The following is a 23426-nucleotide window of genomic DNA, read 5'->3' on the forward strand; positions in this document are numbered from 1 at the left end:
CAGCAGTTGTTACAGCCTTGCAAAGTGCTAATAGTTATTTAATGTGAATTATGGCAAACTCTTCACTGTAAGTTTAGAATTTATGTATTTATAGTTTGAATAGATAACTGAGTAAACTCTGGTAAGATCACTTTTCTGTCTGCCTTAAATCACAGTTAATTGTGTAAAGAAATCATTCAGTGCAAAATAGCAAATAACAGTCTAAACTAGCAAATATTCAAATATTACATTACTTAAAGTGAATATTCTCATGCTTTTTTTAATTGATGTATAATGGTTTTTGTTATTATTATTATTTACATTAAAATGTCATCTTAAGGATGTTTAGTTTATATTTGATTTAATAGGCAATACTTTGCAATTACGTTCGATTTCCATCAGGTAACATAAGCTAACAATGAACCAGGGTTATTCAAAAGAACTAAATCTAAGATCATAAAAATAAGTGATTAAAAAATCTTAAACATTTCATTTCAGATAGTTTCCAAGGAAACATTTCTTATTTTCATTTAGTGTACTAAAATAACTTCATGTACTAAAACAACTAAAAAATAAATCTGAAATGAATAATTGATTACATTAAAACATATAAATAAAACCACATTCCGCCCCGGTTTTCAAAGCAAGCTTGTTTTCATAAGAAGCAGCATCAACTGGATACATCCGCTTTCTTCACAGTTCAACCTGGGAAAATCTGATTATGACGAAACATGTCAAGCCTCAAACCTTTCAATGTATGGAACAATGAATGAACTTCTGCATTACTCCTTATTCCACAAGTGGTTGCAGACTCTGAAATTAAATGAAAGCCCTCCTGCTTGGCCTATTCTTCTGTTGGTCAAAAATAGTCCCATAAGATATATTTTTGACCCTTCTGAAGCAGGATGCCACCCTCACCCTGGCTACAAGAGTTGGACACATCGGTGTCAGCTGACATAAACATCAGGGGGTCAAGATCACATCTGCCTTTGAGGCCTTTAGTTTATCCAGCTCCGTCAGCAGCTACAGTCACACTGGAAAACCTATATGTTTAACCCTGTAAAGCTTGAAATATATATATTTAACTCATTTCATTTTGAAATAGAGTAAACTGTTGTTTAACCTTTAAACAGCAGTTTGCATATGTATTTTGTTCAGTATCATGTGTGATACATCAGGCTTTTATGCTACCCGGTCTCATGGCATAAAATGGCTTATATAGTATGATGCAGGAGAATTTGGAGAGAAGGACAAAACACTTCGGTTTTATTAAGAGGCTCAAACTAAGCAAAAATACACAATTTGGTGCAGGTGCTGTTATTTATATGGCCAAAAATTCAAATCAATGAGATCTTTCTAACAGTATAGCAGATTACTTGCGGAAAATGCATGTAATTATCAGTTGTCAATCTATATCTTACAATAATATGTTTTAGTAAGATTAAGACTTTTTTATTAGTGTTTATTAAATTGATAGCACAATGTTTGCAACATTCATGTCTCTTATATGTATTGTAAAAACATTAAGACAAGAATTATCCCTTAAAAATAATTTAATTATGTATTAGCACACACAAAGTAGCATGTTACAAAGTATGACGCATAACATTGTAACCTTAACATCTGCATTTTTGAAGCCAACAATATATGTGCATGCAATAACAGCAGTAGTGGTGTTAACCATGCTAATGCATGGGGCCCTGTGGGCAGGGCCGTCGCAAGGGGGGTGTGAGGCCCTGTGCAAAGTTGACGTGTGAGGCCCTCTGCAATTTTGTGTGTATGGGGGGGGGGCATTGCTATAGAAACGAATGCAACTTAAACATGCATCTGATCGATTGTGATGCCGTGCTCACTGACATGCTTGCACACGAATCACGGTCACGCACACACTCATAAGGATCGTAAGATCTACAGCATAATAATAAAGCAATTAAAGGATTAAAAGTGATTTAAGGGAATAAGTAAATAAGAATGTTAAAACAAGTTCTAGGTTTGTAGTTACTGTATATGTAGTAATCAATTTACACTATTTGAAAATATTTTATTTAAAAATGTGCACATTCACTCTTATTAGTATGTAATAGTCGAAAATGCAAACGTCTCGTCATGTTCATTTATGATTTAATCACGATCGCATATTTTCAAAATGGCAACATTTCATAAAAATTTTAGTAGTTCGCATCACTAGATAGTCTGTTACTGTCGGTTACTGAACATTTCTATCGTAAAACAGTTTTCTAATTGTGACAGTGACAGTAAGACCCGCCTTCTTTGATTTGATTGGATCTCAATCATTCTGACATTAACGAGCACTGATGGACAGACCAACCTAAAAGTTTAACTTTTAAAACTTTGTCATCCTAACCACAAACAGCGTTACTCAGTCTTATACTGTCTATCAGCTATGACTATTTTAGTCTTTCGAAGGACAAAATAGGTGGAAAAACAGAAATAAAAATTAGACATAACATAAAATGCAGGTCAAGAGCGAGGTCCTCTAGAGGCGCGATACCCTGTGCGGTCGCACACTTGGCACAGCCCTTGCGACGGTACTGCCTGTAGGCTTGCTGGCCACAAACAATTAACTCCTTTTGACCTCATTTATTAATGGGCCAGATAAAGTAGAAAGAAACAACGAAGTGGCACTCAAAAAAGAAAGAAAACAGAGGAGAAATGCAATACTAAATGTTTGCCAAAGCTTAAAACTTTTTAGTCAGGTAGCTTAAGCGGTAGCACTTTTCACTATATTACTAGTTATAGCATGTAATAAATGTGAATCAGAAGGTTGGAAAATACATTATAAATTATTGAAATGTGTCACGCCTCGTCATCATTCAATCAATCAATCAATCAATCAATCAATCAATCAATCAATCAATGTACATAGCTGAGTAGCTAACAAAAAAAAAAAAAGGATTTTACATTAGTGATGCATTAATTGTTTAATGTATCTTTGAACTTAAACAGTCAATTGAAAGAGCGAGGGGGGAAAAATGGCACATTGTACATAAAATTTCACTTAATGCAACTTAATTCTGTTTAATATGTACAATTCAAAGAAAATAGTTAAATAAAGGTAATGTTAGGGTAGGGCATGTAGGGCCTGAGGTCTTGACTTTGCTTAGGGCCCCCAAAATGGTAAACCCACAGCTGAATAATAGATCTGTATGCACATCACTTAGATCTTCACTAAACCGATTGATACTTTATAATAGAATAACACAAAATTCACATTCTATTTGCTGCCATTGTCCTCCTGACACATACTGAGCCAAGAAAAGAAAAAAAAATCTTTCACTCTTTGTACTGGTGGTAAGGACTGCAAGATATGATTTGGCCAAATTCTGAATGGATTAGCCAAAAAAAAGTACACAAAGAATGCTCTCTTTATAACTGCTAAAAAGCTGACACAAGCTCATTGCGATCTTAAAATGTTTGACAAAGCAGGGACATAAGGCAAAATCATGAATCTGAAGAAAAATTCTACTTTTAAACCTCCAACACAACCTCCCCCTCTCTACAACTGAAAAACTTTTAATTTTCTCCTCCATACATGTCTGCCAGCTTTTTAAAGCGTGGGCCCCACTCATTGAGGAAGTCATAGTCCTGGTCCTGTCCTGAGCTGGAAGAGTTGAGGGAGCTGAGTGAACGTGCATCAGAGCCTCCTCCTTCATAGTCAAACACCAGGAGGGAGTCGTATGGGGGTGCTGTGGGGTCTTCATCTGCAGTCTTCAGATTCTATGTTACAAAGAACTGTTACTGTCTTGAGTACAACTTTTTTTTTAATAAGGGAATCAAATTGTGGCTGGATGGTTGGTTATTTTCTTTTGGTGGAATCCATGATTGACGGGTTTGTGGGACAATGGATAGCACTGACCTCTAAGAAGGTTGTCTATTTTTATTTTTTTTTTGTCTACAAAAGGTTTTTTTCTGCTCTGAGTACCTTGCCACATTAGAGAGAACTGATGCTCATTGTAAAAATAATATATGACTTACATAATAAAAGAATGTGGCAATCTCCTCAGGGTTGACTGGTCGAGGTCTATATTGAGGTGCAGGCAAGAAAATAGGTGCCACATCGTTTCTGAACACTTCAGGTCTGTTGTCCAGGCCTCGATGCAACACACTCAAATCATAGTTCTGTGTAGAAAGTGTGTATGATATAACAAGAAAAAACAACAAGAAGTACACATTACACTGTAGTAATTGTTGTTGATGTATACAATCGAATGCACTCTAAAACAGTAGCACCAAATCACAGAAAGCTGTATTTCAATAATTTCCCATAACACAAATACTAATGAATCCAGACCTTAAAAAAAAAAAAAATGGAAGAACATTGTAAAGTCATTTAAAAATTTATTTAAATTGATATATTAAACCTAACCTGATCATCTTCTCCACCGCCTTCCTCATCATAACAGCAGACGTTGTCTCTTATGTCATCTTCTTCAGGAAGGAGCGGCTTTTTCATACTACTTTGTTTCTTCCTCATGAGCAGCAGAAGTAGAAGAAGAGATACTGTGGTAAAAAGAGCATAAACTAAATCATTTACAAAAAATGACACAAAATTATAGGATTAAAGAAATTATGCAAATGTTATGGTAGTTAATGAATACACTGAAAGTGTTTAAAGGGGTCTTATCAAGGATAAAAACTCATCGCCAGCCCAGACATTAATGGATGCCACCTGACATCATCTGCAATGTTTACTTTTGTAAACAAAAAAAAGAAAGTGCATCTATTTCTCCACTTCATTAAATATTCCATATGCACAGGGAATGATCCACAGTGTTAGAATATGTTTACACCTTAAGACATGGACATTGGTCATACAAAAAATAATGTCCTGTTTGTGTATTATTCACTGGGAAGAGAAAGAACATTGTCCTACAATGGATGACTGAATTTAGACAATTGTCTGTTGCCCGTAGAGAATATTTTGAATCACATCTTGGAAAATACACCCCTACCCTACCCCTACTGTATATATATATACAGTCATGGCCAAAAGTTTTGAGAATTACATAAATATTGGAAATTGGAAAAGTTGCTGCTTAAGTGTTTTATAATAGCAATTCGCATATACTCCAGAATGTTATGAAGAGTGATCAGATGAATTGCATAGTCCTTCTTTGCCATGAAAATTAACTTAATCCCAAAAAACCTTTCCACTGCATTTCACTGCTGTCATTAAAGGACCTGCTGAGATCATTTCAGTAATCATCTTGTTAACTCAGGTGAGAATGTTGACGAGCACAAGGCTGGAGATCATTATGTCAGGCTGATTGGGTTAGAATGGCAGACTTGACATGTTAAAAGGAGGGTGATGCTTGAAATCATTGTTCTTCCATTGTTAACCATGGTGTCCTGCAAAGAAACGCGTGCAGCCATCATTGCGTTGCATAAAAATGGCTTCACAGGCAAGGATATTGTGGCTACTAAGATTGCACCTAAATCAACAATTTATAGGTTCATCAAGAACTTCAAGGAAAGAGGTTTAATTCTTGTAAAGAAGGCTTCAGGGCGTCCAAGAAAGTCCAGCAAGCGCCAGGATCATCTCCTAAAGAGGATTCAGCTGCGGGATCGGAGTGCCACCAGTGCAGAGCTTGCTCAGGAATGGCAGCAGGCAGTTGTGAGCGCATCTGCACGCACAGTGAGGCGAAGACTTTTGGAAGATGGCCTGGTGGTCAAGAAGGGCAGCAAAGAAGCCACTTCTCTCCAAAAAAAAAACATCAGGGACAGATTGATCTTCTGCAGAAAGTATAGTGAATGGATTGTTGAGGACTGGGGCAAAGTCATATTCTCCGATTCAGAAGCCCCTTTCCGATTGTTTTGGGGCATCTGGAAAAAGGCTTGTCCGGAGAAGAAAAGGTGAGCGCTACCATCAGTCCTGTGTCATGCCAACAGTAAAGCATCCTGACACCATTCATGTGTGGGGTTGCTTCTCATCCAAGGGAGTGGGCTCACTCACAATTCTGCCCAAAAACACAGCCATGAATAAAGAATGGTACCAAAAACACCCTCCAACAGCAACTTCTTCCAACAATACAACAACAGTTTGGTGAAGAACAATGCATTTTCCAGCACGATGGAGCACCGTGCCATAAGGCAAAAGTGATAACGGGGACCAGAATGTTGAAATTTTGGGTCCATGGCCTGGAAACTCCCCAGATCTTAATCCCATTGAGAACTTGTGGTCAATCCTCATGAGGCGGGTGGACAAACAAAAACCCACTAATTCTGACAAACTCCAAGAAGTTATTATGAAAGAATGGGTTGCTATCAGTCAGGATTTGGCCCAGAAGTTGATTGAGAGCATGCCCAGTCGAATTGCAGAGGTCCTGAAAAAGAAGGGCCAACACTGCAAATACTGACTCTTTGCATAAATGTCATGTAATTGTCGATAAAAGCCTTTGATGAAACATATGAAGTGCTTGTAATTATATTTCAGTACATCACAGAAACAACTGAAACAAAGATCTAAAAGCAGTTTAGCAGCAAACTTTTTGAAAACTAATATTTATGTAATTCTCAAAACTTTTGGCCACGACTGTACACACACACAGTATAGTGTCCCCGTCACTATAGTGGGGCATTAGGACCCACACAGACCACAGGATGAGCACCCCCTGCTGGTCTCAATAACACCTCTTCCAGCAGCAAGCCAATTTTCCCAGGAGGTCTCCCATCCAGGTACTGTCCAGGCTCAACCCTACTAAGCCTCAGTGGGCAACCAGTCTTGGGCTACAAGATGATAGGGCTGTGGCAATAAGGCAGTGATAGTTACAGCTGAAGTGTCTTTAAAAGTATCCAAATTACCTAACATTCCCTGTGCATATTTAGTATCGAACTGAGCTGTAGAGAGTGTCTTCACTTCGATAACTAAGGTCATGAGACACTGTCAACTACATTGGATGTGGCAGCAACCCATAGCTAAGCACTGTTACTCATTTTATATACATACAGATTTATATTTAAGGATGCTATGCATTTGAAAGATACTGCAGCAAAAACACCATGTCTAAAGGTCAAAGGTAACATTTGTGTTTTGAAGAAACCTTGAATAGTTTTAATATTAAAATGTGTAGGATATGGCCCCTTTATTCACTTTAAATGCATGAATGAAATGATTAAATTACATACACAGCAGAGCCAAGATGGCTGCCATGATTCCAAGAGTTAATGATAGTGGGATCCCCGCCATCATTTTTTTGCATATAAATTTATCTCCTTTGCAGTCACACACTGTTGCTTGAATGGAGTTGTCCTGATACATGTCATTGGTATCATAAACCCTTAGGACAACATTGTAATTTCCCTGCTCCAACACAGAATTAAGCGTCAACAGAATCCCAGTTTCTATAACAGGCAAATAAATAGGTTAGTATAAACACCTTGAATTAGATTAAATGTAGTTCATTATATGTATATTTTTCCAATATACATTATCCTTACTTGTTTCATTCATCCTGGCAGTCCAGCTTTTCTTTGTGTCTCCTTGGGGCTCAACACTGAAGGGAGCAGCATAAAGAGGTCCATCTTTGTCAGTTATTGAGAGAAGCACTTTGGCCTCACGATTGCAAATCTCTATACTTTCTTCGTTAATAATTGGAGAATTGTCATTTACATCCTCCAATTCAATTACCAAGGTTCCTGTACCAGTTGCTGGATTTTCATCTGCATACAAGCACAAACTTATTGAAAAAGGCTATGCTAGCAAGAATTCTCATTTTAAAAAGAAACACAAATTACCATCATCATCCAGGGCCAAAATGATAGCCCTGTATTTGCCATCTTTGACTCTGGCAGATTCTCTATCCATTATACTCTTGACTTTAATCATCCCAGTGTCTTGATTTACACTTAGCCAGTCAGCAGGATCATTGGCAATTATATACCTGGAAGGAACCAAAATGTGTACAACCAGAATATTCACTCACTCACTCTCTCACTCTCACACTCACACACACACACACACACACACACACACACACACACACACACACACACACACACACACACACACACACACACACACACACACACACACACACACACACACACACACACGTACGCACGCACGCACGCACGCAAGCACACATATACACTCACCGGCCACTTTATTAGGTACACCTATTCAATTGCTTGGTAACACAAATTGCTAATTAGCCAATCACATGGCAGCAACTCAATGCATTTAGGCATCTAGATGTGGTGAAGACGACATGCTGAAGTTCAAACTGAGCATCAGAATGGGAAAGAAAGGAGATTTAAGTGACTTTGAACGTGGAATGGTTGTTGGTGCCAAACGGGCTGGTCTGAGTATTTCAAAAATTGCTGATCTACTGGGTTTTTCACGCACAACCATCTCTGGTTTACAGAGAATGGTCCGAAAATAGAAAATATCCAGTGAGCAGCAGTTGTGTGGATGAAAATGCCTTGTTGATGTCAGAGGTCAGAGGAGAATGGGCAGACTGGTAAGAGATGATAGAAAGGCAACAGTAACTAAAATAACCACTCGTTACAACCAAGGTATGCAAAATACCATCTCTGAATGCACAACACGTTGAACCCTAAAGCATATGAGCTAAATCAGCAGAAGACCACACTGGGTGCCACTCCTGTCAGCTAAGAACAGGAAACGGAGGCTACAATTCACACAGGCTCACCAAAATTGGACAATAGAAGATTGGAAAAACGTTGCCTGGTTTGCCTTCTCAATTTCTGCTGTGACATTCAGATGGTAGGGTCAGAATTTGGCATAAAGAACATGATAGCATGGATCCATCCTGCCTTATCTCAATGGTTCAGGCTGCTGGTGGTGATGTTATGGTGTGGGGGATATTTTCTTGGCACACTTTGGCCCCCTTAGTACCAAAAGATCATTGTTTAAACACCACAGCCTACCTGAGTATTGTTGCTGACCATGTCCATCCCTTTATGGAAACAGTGACATGACATGAATGTGACGTGACATACAGCCACACTCATGTGCTCTGCGTTTAACCCATCCAAAGTGCACACACACACACACACACTGTGAACACACACCCGGAGCAGTGGGCAGCCATTTATGCGGGGAGCAGTTGGGGGTTCGGTGCCTTGCTCAAGGGCACCTCAGTCGTGGTATTGAAGGTGGAGAGAGCGCTGTACATTCACTCCCCCCACCTACAATTCCTGCCGGCCCGAGACTCGAACTCGAAACCCTTGGGTTGCAAGTCCAACACTCTGACCGTTAGGCCACGACTTCCCCACAATCTTCTGATGGCTACTTCCAGCAGGATAATGCACCATGTCACAAAGCTCAAATCATCTCAGACTGGTTTCTTGAACATGACAATGAGTTCACTTTACTCAAACTGCCTCCACAGTCACCAGATCTCAATCCAATAGAGCAGCTTTCTAGCATCAACAAGGCATTTTCGCCCACAGGACTGCCACATACTGGATGTTTTTCCCTTTTCACACCATTCTTTGTAAACCCTAGAAATCGTTGTGTGTGAAAATCCCAGTAACTGAGCAGATTGTGAAATACTCAGACCAGCCCCTCTGGCCCCAACAACCATGCCACGCTCAAAATTGCTTAAATCACCTTTCTTTCCCATTCTGACATTCAGTTTGGAGTTCAGGAGATTGTCTTGACCAGGACCACACCCCTAAATGCATTGAAGCAACTGCCATGTGATTGGTTGATTAGATAATTGCATTAATGAGAAATTGAACAGGTGTTCCTAATAATCCTTTAGGTGAGTGTATATATATATATACACACACACAGATAGATAGATAGATAGATAGATAAATAGATAGATAGATATGATATGATATACTATAGTAATTACATGTAATGTGTATCTGTCACACAACAAATTATTACCATATACTCTACTGTTCAGAAGTCTAAGAAAGAAACTGTTTCTTTTATTCATCAAAGGCTTCAAAATGACATTTATAATAAAGACATTTATAGTATTGCAAAGGATTTCAATTAAATCCAGTTTTCCAAACTTTCTATAATCACAAAATCCTGAAAAAAAGACACTAAATGCAATTATCATACACTTCAGCATTAAGCAACAAAACAATTTTCAGCTGTGATAATAAGAAAGGTTTCTTGAATACCAAATCAGCATATTAGCATCATCTCTCTCTATCAAATATACTAATCTCAAACTTTTGAACAGTAGTATATATCTCTTTATTTATAAAGTTTAAAGTGGTGCAACAGTTCTTACGTTATCTTCTGTGATTTTCCAGTGTCTGGATCACTGGCTGAATAAGCAACCAATTCGGTATCAACTGGTAAATTTTCATGTCTGGAAATAACCTTCTCCTTTGGATTAAACTCGGGAGGCTCATTCACATCTTCTACATTGACAGTGACTGTGGCAGTGGAAGTGGAAGTGGTCAAAGAACCGACAAATGGTTCATCATTTTCAACAATCACCCACAGAACATATTGCTTTGTCTTCTCAAAGTCCAGGGGCTAAATAGAAAATAAAGTGTCTTTTACTAAGGCGTCATCACTATTAATTCACTGGACAAACACATGAGCTGCACACAGTACCTTTACAGTGGTGATGATGCCCTCCAGCTGGCTGGGTCCAGTACTGACGCTGAAAAACCCACTCTTGTCACCACTAATAATCCGATACCTGGTTGACCAGGCAGGTGATCCAACTTCATCTCCATCAGTAACTGTAAGTTTGGTCACTATTGCCCCTACTTTATTCTCTTGGACAGATATGATGTGCTAAAACATAAAATGAATGATTTTATGCTGTTCTGAAATGTTATATAGTATAAAATATAAATATTTATATTTATACTGTAGTATAAGCACTGACTGAACATTCAATGTTTGTATACATTACCGAAGTTTGCTCAAACTGTGGTGGGTTATCATTGCTGTCAGTAACAGTAATAACAGCTGTGCCAGTGGTTGCCAAACCTTCTCCTTCCATGTCAGCGGCCACTATTAACAAAGTATATCTGGGCCATTGCTGAAAAGGAAGTTAACTGATGAGTTTGTTTACATAAAGTCTTTTTATCACCACTTCGAGAGTCATCAAATGTCAATACTTACCTCTCTGTCCATGCCTGGTTCTCGCACACGAATGGTTCCAGTTGAAGCGTTGATATCAAACATGTGTGGTTTTGGAAATGTCGGCTCTTGGCTGACAATTGTGTATCTGACCATAGCATTGTTAGTTTCTGAATCATCTGCATCAGTGGCTGTGACTGTCATGAATTCAAGGTCTTTGATGTGAGAATAAATACTTATTAGTTACTATTGATGACATTTAAAATACAAAATGTACTATTTCAGGGAATCATTAAAATGTATGTTAAAAGAATGATTAAAAGACATTTATTCTAAAGGCTGACTGGTCAATTTGCCTACCTTTAGAAGCTTCAGAAACTTGTCCATTAAATGGATTTTCAGTAAACTCTGGCTTGTTATCATTCTGGTCAATTACAATGATAGTAAGGTTTGTGGGTGATGCAGTTTTTTTCCCATCTTCTGAAATGGCATGAGCCTTGAGCTGAAGACATGGGATGCAACATGGATGTTAAGTGCAAAATTCTAGTAATATCCCAAGTGAAATACTTTATCTGTTTACTTTATTAATCATGTAATAAATAAAGATCAAATATTAAACTACAAAATGTTACATGGAAAGAGAAATGTTTTATTGACTTAGAATTTAATATTTAATTGATTTACAGTGGCACTAGAAAATTTTCTTAATTTTCAGCATTTCTGCATAAACTAAATTTTGCAGAATTGAGTCCTTCATATTGTTTCATTGTTTTTTTTTCTTTTGTTTTTTTTGAGCAAAATAATCCAGGACTAAATATCTTTACTGGAGAAGGTATGTAAACCTCAACAGTTTTTTAAAGGGGTCCTATTAAGCTTTTTACAATTTCATCTTATATCATAGTGTGTGATCTTGCTGGTAGTGCATAAAAAAGATCCGCAACAGTAAATCAACATAAGCACTTACCAACAATAAATTTAATATTCAAAATGCACTAAAACTACAAAAAAAAAAAAAAAAAAAAAACTTCCTACTCATTCTTCCAGAACACTAAAAAAGTGTTTTGAGAACTGTAAAAAAAAATAGCGTTAAAATCATCACTGTAATTAACATCCACTTACCTTGTATAAATCCTTTTTTTCTCTATCCAGTGGCTGTGTCACAAAGAGATTCCCTGTCTTTTTGTCAATAGTAAAAATCCTCACAGGTGGCTGATCTGCCCCTTCTCCTGTGATACTGTAAACTATCTCTTCATCTGGTACACCGTACAACTTTACCTTTAACTAAATCCAGAAATAAATTATATATAGACTTGTATTGATCATATACACCTTTACATATTGATGCAATTTACAACTGCCATTTCATTACTTTTACACACCTGGAACAGTTTTTTGGGGAAACTACCTCTCTCGTTCTCAGGTATTCTATAAGGAGGAATAACCCACTCTCTCTTTCTTCTCCTTTGTCCTGCTGAAGAGCTTGGAAACTCCACAATCAGAAGATCAGAGGGAGTTTCTAACTAAAATAAAAAGATTTTAAACACACTGCTTTCAAAACTACATAACATTGTATCAGTCCTTCATATTATTTAATTCTACCTTATTCTGGATTATCTGAGTGATCAAGACTACTTTGTGAAATTAACCACTCTCTACTTAAAAAAAAAAAAAAGAAAAAAAGTTTACAGCCTCATTTTATGTGCATAAATAATACAGCAGAGGTCAGGCTTGTTACACAGCAGGAAGTTGCACATACCTGTGAAGCTGCATTCACTGCAGTATCCATGTGATTGTCCTCATGACTGTAGACATGCTCAGCTCTTGTGCTTCTATCATTGCTACTGAAAATTACTGTCAGAAAGTCATAATAAAACAGGACAAGAAACAGCTCTTTATACAATGGATTTTAAACTAATTCAAACTAGAATCAATCAGTCACTTTTTTGCAGTGGCAAGTGTTGACTTTAACTGAAATTGATAAGATTTACTGGTTCCAGGGCAACAAAATATAGTTAATTAATTTTTTTGAGTGATCAGCTTAAAAACTTGTTTATTCTACAAATATTCTTCAAACTCAATGTGCTTTGTTGGACGAACATAATTTTAAGTTGTCATGACACAAAAAGATTGATGCAAACAGTTGTGTTATTTATTTTATTGTTATTTTTTATTTTATTTATATATTATATGAGTCTACAAATTTTTTGTGTAATTACAACCACTTGGAAAACTGCTAAGGCAAGTCTGAGGAGATTGAAAAGGGCAGGGTGAGGTCAAATCCATAGACTCTCAGTTGAGAGAGAGAGAAAAAAACTTTCACCTTTGAGTGTTTCACTACACACCAACAAAAGTGTCAATTATTAAACAGTTAAGCAAAGACAAAAAAAAATAAAATAAAAATAAACCCCACTGATTTTGACCAGTTTGTGACATCAAATGATAGATGTGTCCACTATTAGCACAAAAGTTGAAAAGATGAATGAATTAATGAATTTTTTGGAAGTTACTTTATAGATGTTCACAACTGGATTCAGAAATGGAGAATATTGTCAGAAGGAAGACCTTTACAAAAGTGTTATGGTGGACTTTGGACTCACTGATGCTCTAGAAGGAAACAGCATTAAGAACCTGGAGGTGAAAACTTAAATTTGAAAATCAGGGTAAATTTAATTTATTTTGTTTTCTGGGGAACATGTAAGTATCTTCTGTACCTTCTGAAGGGCAGTACAAAAAAAAATAAAAAAATTTATAATAATAGTTGTGTATGAATCCGTCAGTTTTCCTCAGTGTGAAAAGATGGTATGATCTCAAAATCATACAGTCATTGTCGGAAAGGGTTCAAATATGCAAAAGGTGCTGGAAAACCAAAGAATTTCTGAGACCTGAAGGATTTTTCTGAAGAACAGCGGGCAGTTTAACTGTTCAGTACAAACAAGAGACGGTCAGGGTTTGTGGAGGGATGAAGCAAGGATGATTCAGGGAACAATGGGCTTTTATTAATAATAAATTGAAAAAAAAAAAAAATCTACCCCAAGGGGTGGGGAGGCGAGGCGAGGCTACGGCCTGGGTGGGCACTTTCAGCTCTGGCCCACCCAATGAGAAGCTGGTAATTTTCCAAATGGATGCAATTTATTAAATAATAATAAATGTCTTACTTTACTATAACTTTATATATTTAGTTTAAAAATATTAAACGTCAACTTTCATGTTCTTTTTTTTTTTTTTTTTTTTTTTTTTTTTTTTGCATTTCAAGCATCTTAACAAAACAAAATAGGCTAACATAAGCACAACTGTAAGTCCTCACAGACTGAGAGATTCATATTATTCTTACTATAAAAGAGAAATAAACCACCATACAAGACATTAATTCAAATAAAATAAAATAAAAATATATTCATGCAACCATAAACAGTGTAGGGGATTACAGGTCCTTCTCAAAAAATTAGCATATTGTGAAAAAGTTCATTATTTTCCATAATGTAATGATAAAAATTAAACTTTCATATATTTTAGATTCATTGCACACCAACTGAAATATTTAAGGTCTTTTATTGCTTTAATACTGATGATTTTGGCATACAGCTCATGAAAACCCAAAATTCCTATCTCAAAAAATTAGCATATCATGAAAAGGTTCTCTAAACGAGCTATTAACCTAATCATCTGAATCAACTAATTAACTCTAAACACCTGCAAAAGATTCCTGAGGCTTTTAAAAACTCCCAGCCTGGTTCATTACTCAAAACCGTAATCATGGGTAAGACTGCCGACCTGACTGCTGTCCAGAAGGCCATCATTGACACCCTCAAGCGAGAGGGTAAGACACAGAAAGAAATTTCTGAATGAATAGGCTGTTCCCAGAGTGCTGTATCAAGGCACCTCAGTGGGAAGTCTGTGGGAAGGAAAAAAGTGTTGCAAAAAAACGCTGCACAACAAGAAGAGGTGGACCGGACCCTGAGGAAGATTGTGGAGAAGGACCGATTCCAGACCTTGGGGAACCTGCGGAAGCAGTGGACTGAGTCTGGAGTAGAAACATCCAGAGCCACCGTGCACAGGCGTGTGCTTTTGAACCAGAAACAGTGGCAGAAGCGCCTGACCTGGGCTACAGAGAAGCAGCACTGGACTGTTGCTCAGTGGTCCAAAGTACTTTTTTTGGATGAAAGCAAAATTTTGCATGTCATTCGGAAATCAAGGTGCCAGAGTCTGGAGGAAGACTGGGGAGAAGGAAATGCCAAAATGCCTGAAGTCCAGTGTCAAGTACCCACAGTCAGTGATGGTCTGGGGTGCCATGTCAGCTGCTGGTGTTGGTCCACTGTGTTTTATCAAGGGCAGGGTCAATGCAGCTAGCTATCAGGAGGTTTTGGAGCACTTCATGCTTCCATCTGCTGAAAAGCTTTATGGAGATGAAGATTTTGTTTTTCAGCACGACCTGGCACCTGCTCACAGTGCCAAAACCACTGGTAAATGGTTTACTGACCATGGTATTACTGTGCTCAATTGGCCTGCCAACTCTCCTGACCTGAACCCCATAGAGAATCTGTGGGATATTGTGAAGAGAAAGTTGAGAGACGCAAGACCCAACACTCTGGATGAGCTTAAGGCCGCTATCGAAGCATCCTGGGCCTCCATAACACCTCAGCAGTGCCACAGGCTGATTGCCTCCATGCCACGCCGCATTGAAGCAGTCATTTCTGCAAAAGGATTCCCGACCAAGTATTGAGTGCATAACTGAACATAATTATTTGAAGATTGACTTTTTTGTATTAAAAACACTTTTCTTTTATTGGTCGGATGAAATATGCTAATTCTTTGAGATAGGAAATTTGGGTTTTCATGAGCTGTATGCCAAAATCATCAGTATTAAAACAATAAAAGACCTGAAATATTTCAGTTGGTGTGCAATGAATCTAAAATATATGAAAGTTTAATTTTTATCATTACATTATGGAAAATAATGAACTTTTTCACAATATGCTAATTTTTTGAGAAGGACCTGTAAATAAAATCACACTTATTGAACAAATCACATAATTTCTTGGCCTTATCACATCTCATAATTTTCAGGACCTCTGTATACATGGCAAGCTCTTTTTTAAAAACATTAAACTGGGGTGCTGTTTTCAGAACTTTACATTTGTGAATAAAGTATTTTAATATGAGAAGTAAATAATTTACAACAAAGGCTACACTATTATCCTCCAAATGAACTCCAAATTTCAACATGTCCCAAGTAATGGATGGAAAAATAGATATTCTTTGCTAATCCAATGACATACTACAGTCCAAAACAAATTAACCAGATAACAATGGAGAAATAAGTGTTCAACAGTTTCTACATCCTTATTACAAAATTGACATATTATTACAATCCATGTTAAATCTTAATCTCAAAAATTCCTTAGCAGGATAAATATCGTACAAAATTTTAAAGTCCACTTCTTTATATTTTGGTGGAAGAGGAAATAACAAATATTTGCATCTAAATTCATTAACTAATTTCCTATTTAGATGTTGAAAAATATAGTTCCTTCTTATTGGACTAGGATAGCTTTCCTGCATAAGACAATTTCTTATAAACTTATTAATACACTTCTCATCTGCAAAATTTACTTTGCCTAATTTAAGATCCAAAATCTTGGTAATGATAGTCGAATGTGTTAAAATCCTCTTTAGCATATTAAGGAATGGTAAAGGAATACTTTTAATAACTTTCAAATAAACTTTTTCCTCACATTTAAAATTAAATTTAGTGCAGAAATCATTATAACTAAAGAAGCAGCCATTTTTATGCATAATGTGCAACACTGACCAAATACCTCTTTGCCACCAAGATTTTCTCTGAAATAAAATACAATGATTATTCCATAAGGAAACATTATGAGGACTGAAGTTATGTTTAAACAACATTTTCCAATACAAGATGACTTGTTTATAAAAATTCGACAGTTTCAATGGAATTTTAGATATCTCAAAGTCACATTGTAAAAAAAAACTTAATACCTCCAACTAACTGGATGGAATTGCAAACCAGTATGAATGCTCATTTCTAACAAAAGACTGAAGCCATTTGAGTTTAAGTACTCCATTCATAATATCAAAATCTATTGCCTTTAACCCACCATCCTCATATTCTCTTATTATATAATTTTTCCTTATATAGTGATACTTTTTCCTCCAAATGAAATCAAAATTAAGTTTATTAATTGCTTTTATCTTTCTGGAAGAAATTGGCAATGAAAAACCTGGGTAAATTAATCTAGAAAGACTTTCAATTTTCGATAACAATATTCTCCCGAAAATTGTTATATCTCTCTGTAACCAAGAGTTCATAACTAATTTACATTTTTCAATTTTTTTTTCAATTTCAGTTCTCTCTACATCTTTTGAAATTGTGATACCTAAATATTTCACCTCCTTCTTAATTGAAACATTATATTATGAGGTCAAAGCTCGTGAATAGTCATCAATTCACTCATGTTCTTCCTATAGGTGCATACCATACGTTTGTCAAAAGGATGATTCTTCAGTTTCTGTTAGTCCCACCCACAATGTTAATGTAACAAACGTTCTAATCATGGGAAGGAGGAGGCAGGAACCGGCGAACATTTAAACAAAAACTTTAATAATAAACACAAAAGAGTGCGACAGCCCCTCGCGGACGACTGCCGCGCACAAACAAACAAAACACAAAATAAAACCCAGGCCTGGTCCTCTCTCGTCTTTCACTGTTGAAAAACTCTCTCCGTTCCCACGGCTCTCGGCCCCTCCCCACTCATCACAGTTATTTTTACGACATAAAGACATAATAGTAAAATGCACACGTTTGTGGAGTTGAATTTGAAAATAGTGAAACAAATATCAATCAAATCAATTCTTTAAAAAGTATATATTGAATATCCCAATTGAAACGAAGTCTTAGCACTGAATCCGGACCACCATCTACGAATGAAGCCAGACCACCTGATGGTGATGGAATTATAGATTGGAAACTTCTGAACCAAGCGTATTTTATGCATCAGATTAGCATAGGTAGCCTACCATGTTTGATCTGCAAAACAGATGTGTCCTTTGAGCAAAGAAACATATAAACATTATGCTAGATCCCGTTTGCCACAACAAACTGCATAATTTGCAGCTGCGCAAATTTCTATGGCCCTCGATGTTTAGCTACTCTTCTTTGAACGCAAACTGACAGAGACACCTGATTATGAGATCATCTGCGAAGCCGTTGTCTCATACTAAGGTAATGCTTTACAGTTAACATTAATTAATGCATTAACTAACATTAACAATGAGCAATACATTTGTTTACAATATTTATTATATTTGTTAACGTTAGGTTATAAAAATACAACTGTTTGCTGTTATTTTTGTTAGTTCAGGTACAAATGTTAACAGATACAACTTTTACTTTGAATAATGTATTAGTAAATGCTGAAATTACAGTAAAATGAATGCTAATCAATAGTTTAGAAGTATTGTATATTGAATATTTGTACTGTATTTTCTGTTGGTTATTTGACATGCAGTTTTTGCCCACCCAGTTTTATGCTGATACAGCAACGTACTGAACCAATAATCAGATAACAAGAAGGGCATGGCCCAAGTGAACTCGAGGCCACATGCTAGAGACCTCATGAACAACTATCACAAAACAAAAAGAAAATAGCTGTGAATCATCCAGGTAATAACACAATATTAAGAATAAAGCACATTAACATTTGAACAGGGGTAATTTTTATAAATTCAAATATTATTAACTGTTGTGGTCAAGTAAACATCTATTATGTAAAATATCTAATTTAGGTCAGTACCAAATAAAAAATAACATGCATTTTGTATGTTCCCTCTTATTTTGGTAAAATAATTTACATTTCGCAAATACTGCAAAGTGTATGTAAAATTTTGACCACAACTGTACATGCTCGAGCCCCTGAGCACCCAAAGGACTGGTGCCTTTGTTCTGAGTTGCAACATAAATGAAGAGAGGGAACTCCTTCACTGAAATAGAAGTCACTGGCAGAGTTCTTTCAGAAAGGCAAAGAATAGCCATAGTGGTAAAAGTAATATTTTAGTCATATCAGATATTCAGCATTAGTTAATGGTAATTTTTCAAAGTGTAATTGGTTCATTCAAGTGCATGCTTTTAAAATAAAAAGTATCATATCTGTATTAATATCAGCAATACTGGCCCTGTACTTACAGTAATTGGTATTGGATCGATACCAAAATTTGCAGTATCTCTCACCCCCACTCGAAAGTAGATGTGTAATGCCAGCTTGTCAGAACTGTTTATCAAGGGTGCATAGTGGCCACAAAGTAGGCACTCGCAAGCACCCTTCTAAAAACTATAATGATAAATGGGACTCCTTTCTGTCTCATAGACTTAACTTAACTCGCACACAGTGGCCAATGTCTCCAGGAGTAATTTTTACTTAATTATTTTAAGTTTACTCCGCAATACTCAAGTACATTTCACCCAGCATGGTTTGTAAACTTTCCGTAAACAATGTAGCAATGAAAAGCAAAAAAAAAAAAAAAAAAAAAAAAAAAAACAGACTATTAAAGCATGTGCTTCACTTACATACATCAGTAAACAAGTAGACAAGTAGACGGCTTGCTATCCTTTTAAAGATAATATGTTTACTAAATGGAGTAATTAATCAAAAGAACACAGAGACCTTAATACTTGGTACACAATGACAGTATCAATCAGTGGATATGGTGTTTTAGTATGAATTGGTCATTTTGAGTAGAAAATGAACTCCAAATGTCAGACAGCAAAAACGGCTACCCACTGCTCCGGGTTGCCTTCACTGCTGTGTGTGTGTACTTTGGATGGGATAAATTCCGAGTATGGGTCACCATACTTGGCCACATGTCACGTCACTTTCACTTTTTTTCCACTCATTTCTACACGCATAAATTAAATAGAAAATGTACTTTTTTAAAATTATTGCCTGAACTAAATTATTTAATGTAGAAATTACATTTGTACATGGTCCATGTTTATATTACAGTACAAAATGCCTGTAACAAAAGTTCAAGAATATAAATAACTTACAAAAAATGTTTTTAATTAATTAATAATCACATTTCATTGTTTTAAGAGTATGTTTTAAGGACCGTTCAACTTAACGTTAAAAAGAATGGTTCTACTTTTGCGTAATGATAATACTTTCAAACATCCTTTTCAAATTCCCTTACAATTTTTTCATACATGATTTCAAAGTTAATTAGACCTAAAGCTAATTAGGAATATTAAAAATGTCTTAACGCATTATCCGGAGTGCCTCATTTTATATCAAATTATTTAAAATTTTGTCTACCTGCTTTTTTGTCTGCTTTTGAAGAGGGATCGTCTGCAAATGCGCACGAAAACACCTGCGTAGAAGAACATTCTCTCCATATAATTGCTGCACATTTGTAACATTTTATGTCTTTATTGTAATAAAATTATGATATCATTAACAACAAATTCTCACTTAAAATCAAAAAGAAAATTTGTTTGTAAGAAGCCTATGACAAGATCATATCTTACCTGACAAAGGAAAGTAACAATGCCAAACCACACAACCCCTGTAACCTCCATTACACGTGCAAAATGTCTGTGGGAAAAAACATCCTCTAACTTTTATTCCAATGCTATTACTTTAAACTAAATGCAGCTGTTCTTACAATTGAATGTCGAAGTTCAGCCAGCAGATAGAATCTGTTCTTGTCCAATCAGGTCACCAAGCCGTTTGCAGCCTTATTACTTCCTCAAAACATGGTGAAGTTCAATGCAAATGTTTCCTACAGCTGACTGTTGTTCGTGTTACTGCATGTTCAGCTGTCACTTTCTAGTGGTGGTAGCGTTAAAAATCTAAATTCACTAGAAAACGTTATCACAAACATGAAAATTCACTGGAACGCATTAACATGTCTACACTCGAGACGAGAAAGTCAACGTTTTCGGTTCAATATATGCAATTGCAATAGTTTATAAATATTGTAACTAACACTACATCATAACTGAACTACATAAAAAACTGTGAGGCTATTAATATTAAATAGATGACAGTACATCTATTATATATATATATATGTGTGTATGTACTGATAGAGTCCACCTCTGTGTATTCTCTGGCTTACATGCACCATTGTGCATGCACAGGAAAGAAACCAGTCTCTCCAGCTGTGTTATACATGCCAAGGCATTCTGGCAAGGCAAGGCAAGTTTATCTATATAGCACATTTAATATACAATTATTAATTTTACAATTATTTAAAAATTGATTTAAAATGAGTTTAAAACAGTTAAAAATAGGAAACGATTATATATAAAATACATTGCAATTAGTTCGGACGAAGCACAGTGCTCATTCAATAAATGCACAGCTAAACAGATGAGTTTTGAGTCTACACTGTAAAAAAATTGTGCCGTTAAATAACAGTAATATACTGGCAGCAGTGGTGCCACTGCTGAAATACTTAATATAAAACTGCAAACACTTAATGTGTAAAAGTAAAGTAACTTAAAGCATGACTTTTACTCAAATCACTGCAGTTCATTGTCAGCTGTAGCACACATATACATGTTGAAATACTTAACACAGAGATCATCACTATATCAGTGACTCCACATTTGCTGTCTTTATATAAAGCAGCAGAACACCAGTGTTTGTGGCTCATCATTGACTGAAGCACAGGCTCTACTCTCCAGCACAATGGTGAACCACAAAACTACATTAACAGATCTCTCTTGTGGAAACACACATTAATACAGTTGAGTTCAGTATTTGCTCTCCTTATCAGTGACTTTGCATAACTTTTTTTCTATGGATGTTCACAAATAGTTTAGTCAAATTAACTTTTTTTCATTTGGTAAAGCTGACTTTTACTTTTTACAGTATATTGCTGTTTTTTCCTTGACTTAACAGCGACAAACTGTAGAAAAACTGTTATTTACTGGCAACCATTAATTTACGGCAACAAACTGCAGAAACCAACAAACCTGTGCTGCCAGTAAATAACTGTTTTTCTGCAGTTTGTTTCCTGTAAATTAATTACAGTTTATTACTGTTAAATTATGTTTCATTCTGTTTTTTCTTCATCCTAAATCTTTAACCCTTTAAACCCCACTACAAAATCCTCAGTTTTAAATGAACACTTATAATGTGTGCACACTACAGAGTGTTAGAGTAACACTGAATCAGTGAAGTTAATGAGACAATTCTGTGATTAATTGATGATTGAGCATTAGTGACACCTGCTATTAACAAACAGAATCACTGAAGAAAAGAGAAACACAAGAACTACAACTGACTACAGCCACAGCCTTAGATGAAATCAACTGAAATAAAAGAATACATCAAATCTCTCAAGATCTGGGGTGTATTCCAGAAAGCAGGGTTAACTTACCGTGAACTAAACCCTGAACTCTCGGTTGATTAACCCCAAACCTTGCTTACTCGAGGTATGTGGTTCCAAAAATGCGTCCGGGAGTAAGTTCATTCAACTCAGAGTATGTTCCTGGTTAAGACTCAAGACATTCTCAACAGAGCGACGAATCGACAAGTCACTATGGAAACGGACGCTAAGAAAAAGCACGCCATGCTGTTTCCTTCTTCTTTTGTTCTATAGTCGTTTACATGCTTAGTGCGTATCGCCACCTAATTGATGACCGTGATTTTTTTTCCATGTAATCTTTAATCCTTGAGAATGTGAATATATATATTTTGTGTTTTATGCTAATTATATTTTAAGTCATATCAGATATGTATTTTGATTTAGAATTTAGACATTATAGAAAATCCATGTGTGAGATAATATAACGTAATAAATAAAATAAATAAATATTTATAAGTTAAACATTACCTTGTCATAGTGTTTTATAATTTATACAGATAACTCTTATATATGGCAATAAAAGAAATAATCATATTAGAATAATGTTACCTTATTTATTACTTATATTAGTGCTTCCTCATTAACATATCAATATATATATATATATATATAATAAGCTATATTACATATTGTAATATTATATAATGCTGTGTGCTATCTGTCACGCACACTGAAGGCTCGCTGAAGTGAACTAACCCTGGAACATAACCTGCTCCGGAGCAGGTTAAGTTCAGAGAGTGAGTTGCTATGACTACTAACATACCCTGAAAGTTACCTCCATTTTTGGAACCGAAAGTTGAGGTTATCCACTTACTTACTCTTAAACATACCCGGGTATGTCACATAACCTGCTTTCTGGAATACCCCCCTGATTAAACAACTCCCAAAACAGCTTCACCAGCTTCACATTACTAACCAGAATGACTTTATTTCTGTCAGATGTCTACAGAAGATCTTATTGAAAGTTACAGAGGTTTGGTTTTTTTTTAATTACCATGATGGAGATCAG

General features: G+C 36.0%; 1 protein-coding gene across 1 annotated transcript; it reads right to left on the reverse strand.

Annotated features, from left to right (window-relative positions):
- Nucleotides 1-1682: 1682 nt before the first annotated feature.
- Nucleotides 1683-20930, reverse strand: LOC109063557 (B-cadherin-like). Its single transcript, XM_042760969.1, has 17 exons — nt 20705-20930; nt 20568-20634; nt 20356-20410; nt 12783-12877; nt 12406-12546; nt 12146-12307; nt 11387-11528; nt 11069-11241; nt 10857-10985; nt 10550-10735; nt 10218-10468; nt 7735-7880; nt 7438-7659; nt 7126-7341; nt 4367-4500; nt 3976-4119; nt 1683-3717 (listed from the first exon to the last, which is right to left on the reverse strand). Exons 2-17 carry the CDS (start codon nt 20616-20618, stop codon nt 3514-3516), a joined length of 2451 nt encoding a protein of 816 aa, XP_042616903.1. The 5' UTR covers nt 20619-20634; nt 20705-20930; the 3' UTR covers nt 1683-3513.
- Between the last annotated feature and the right edge of the window lie 2496 nt (nt 20931-23426).

The sequence above is a fragment of the Cyprinus carpio genome, chromosome A7 (assembly GCF_018340385.1).
Source record: "Cyprinus carpio isolate SPL01 chromosome A7, ASM1834038v1, whole genome shotgun sequence".
Classification (NCBI taxonomy): Eukaryota; Metazoa; Chordata; class Actinopteri; order Cypriniformes; family Cyprinidae; genus Cyprinus; species Cyprinus carpio.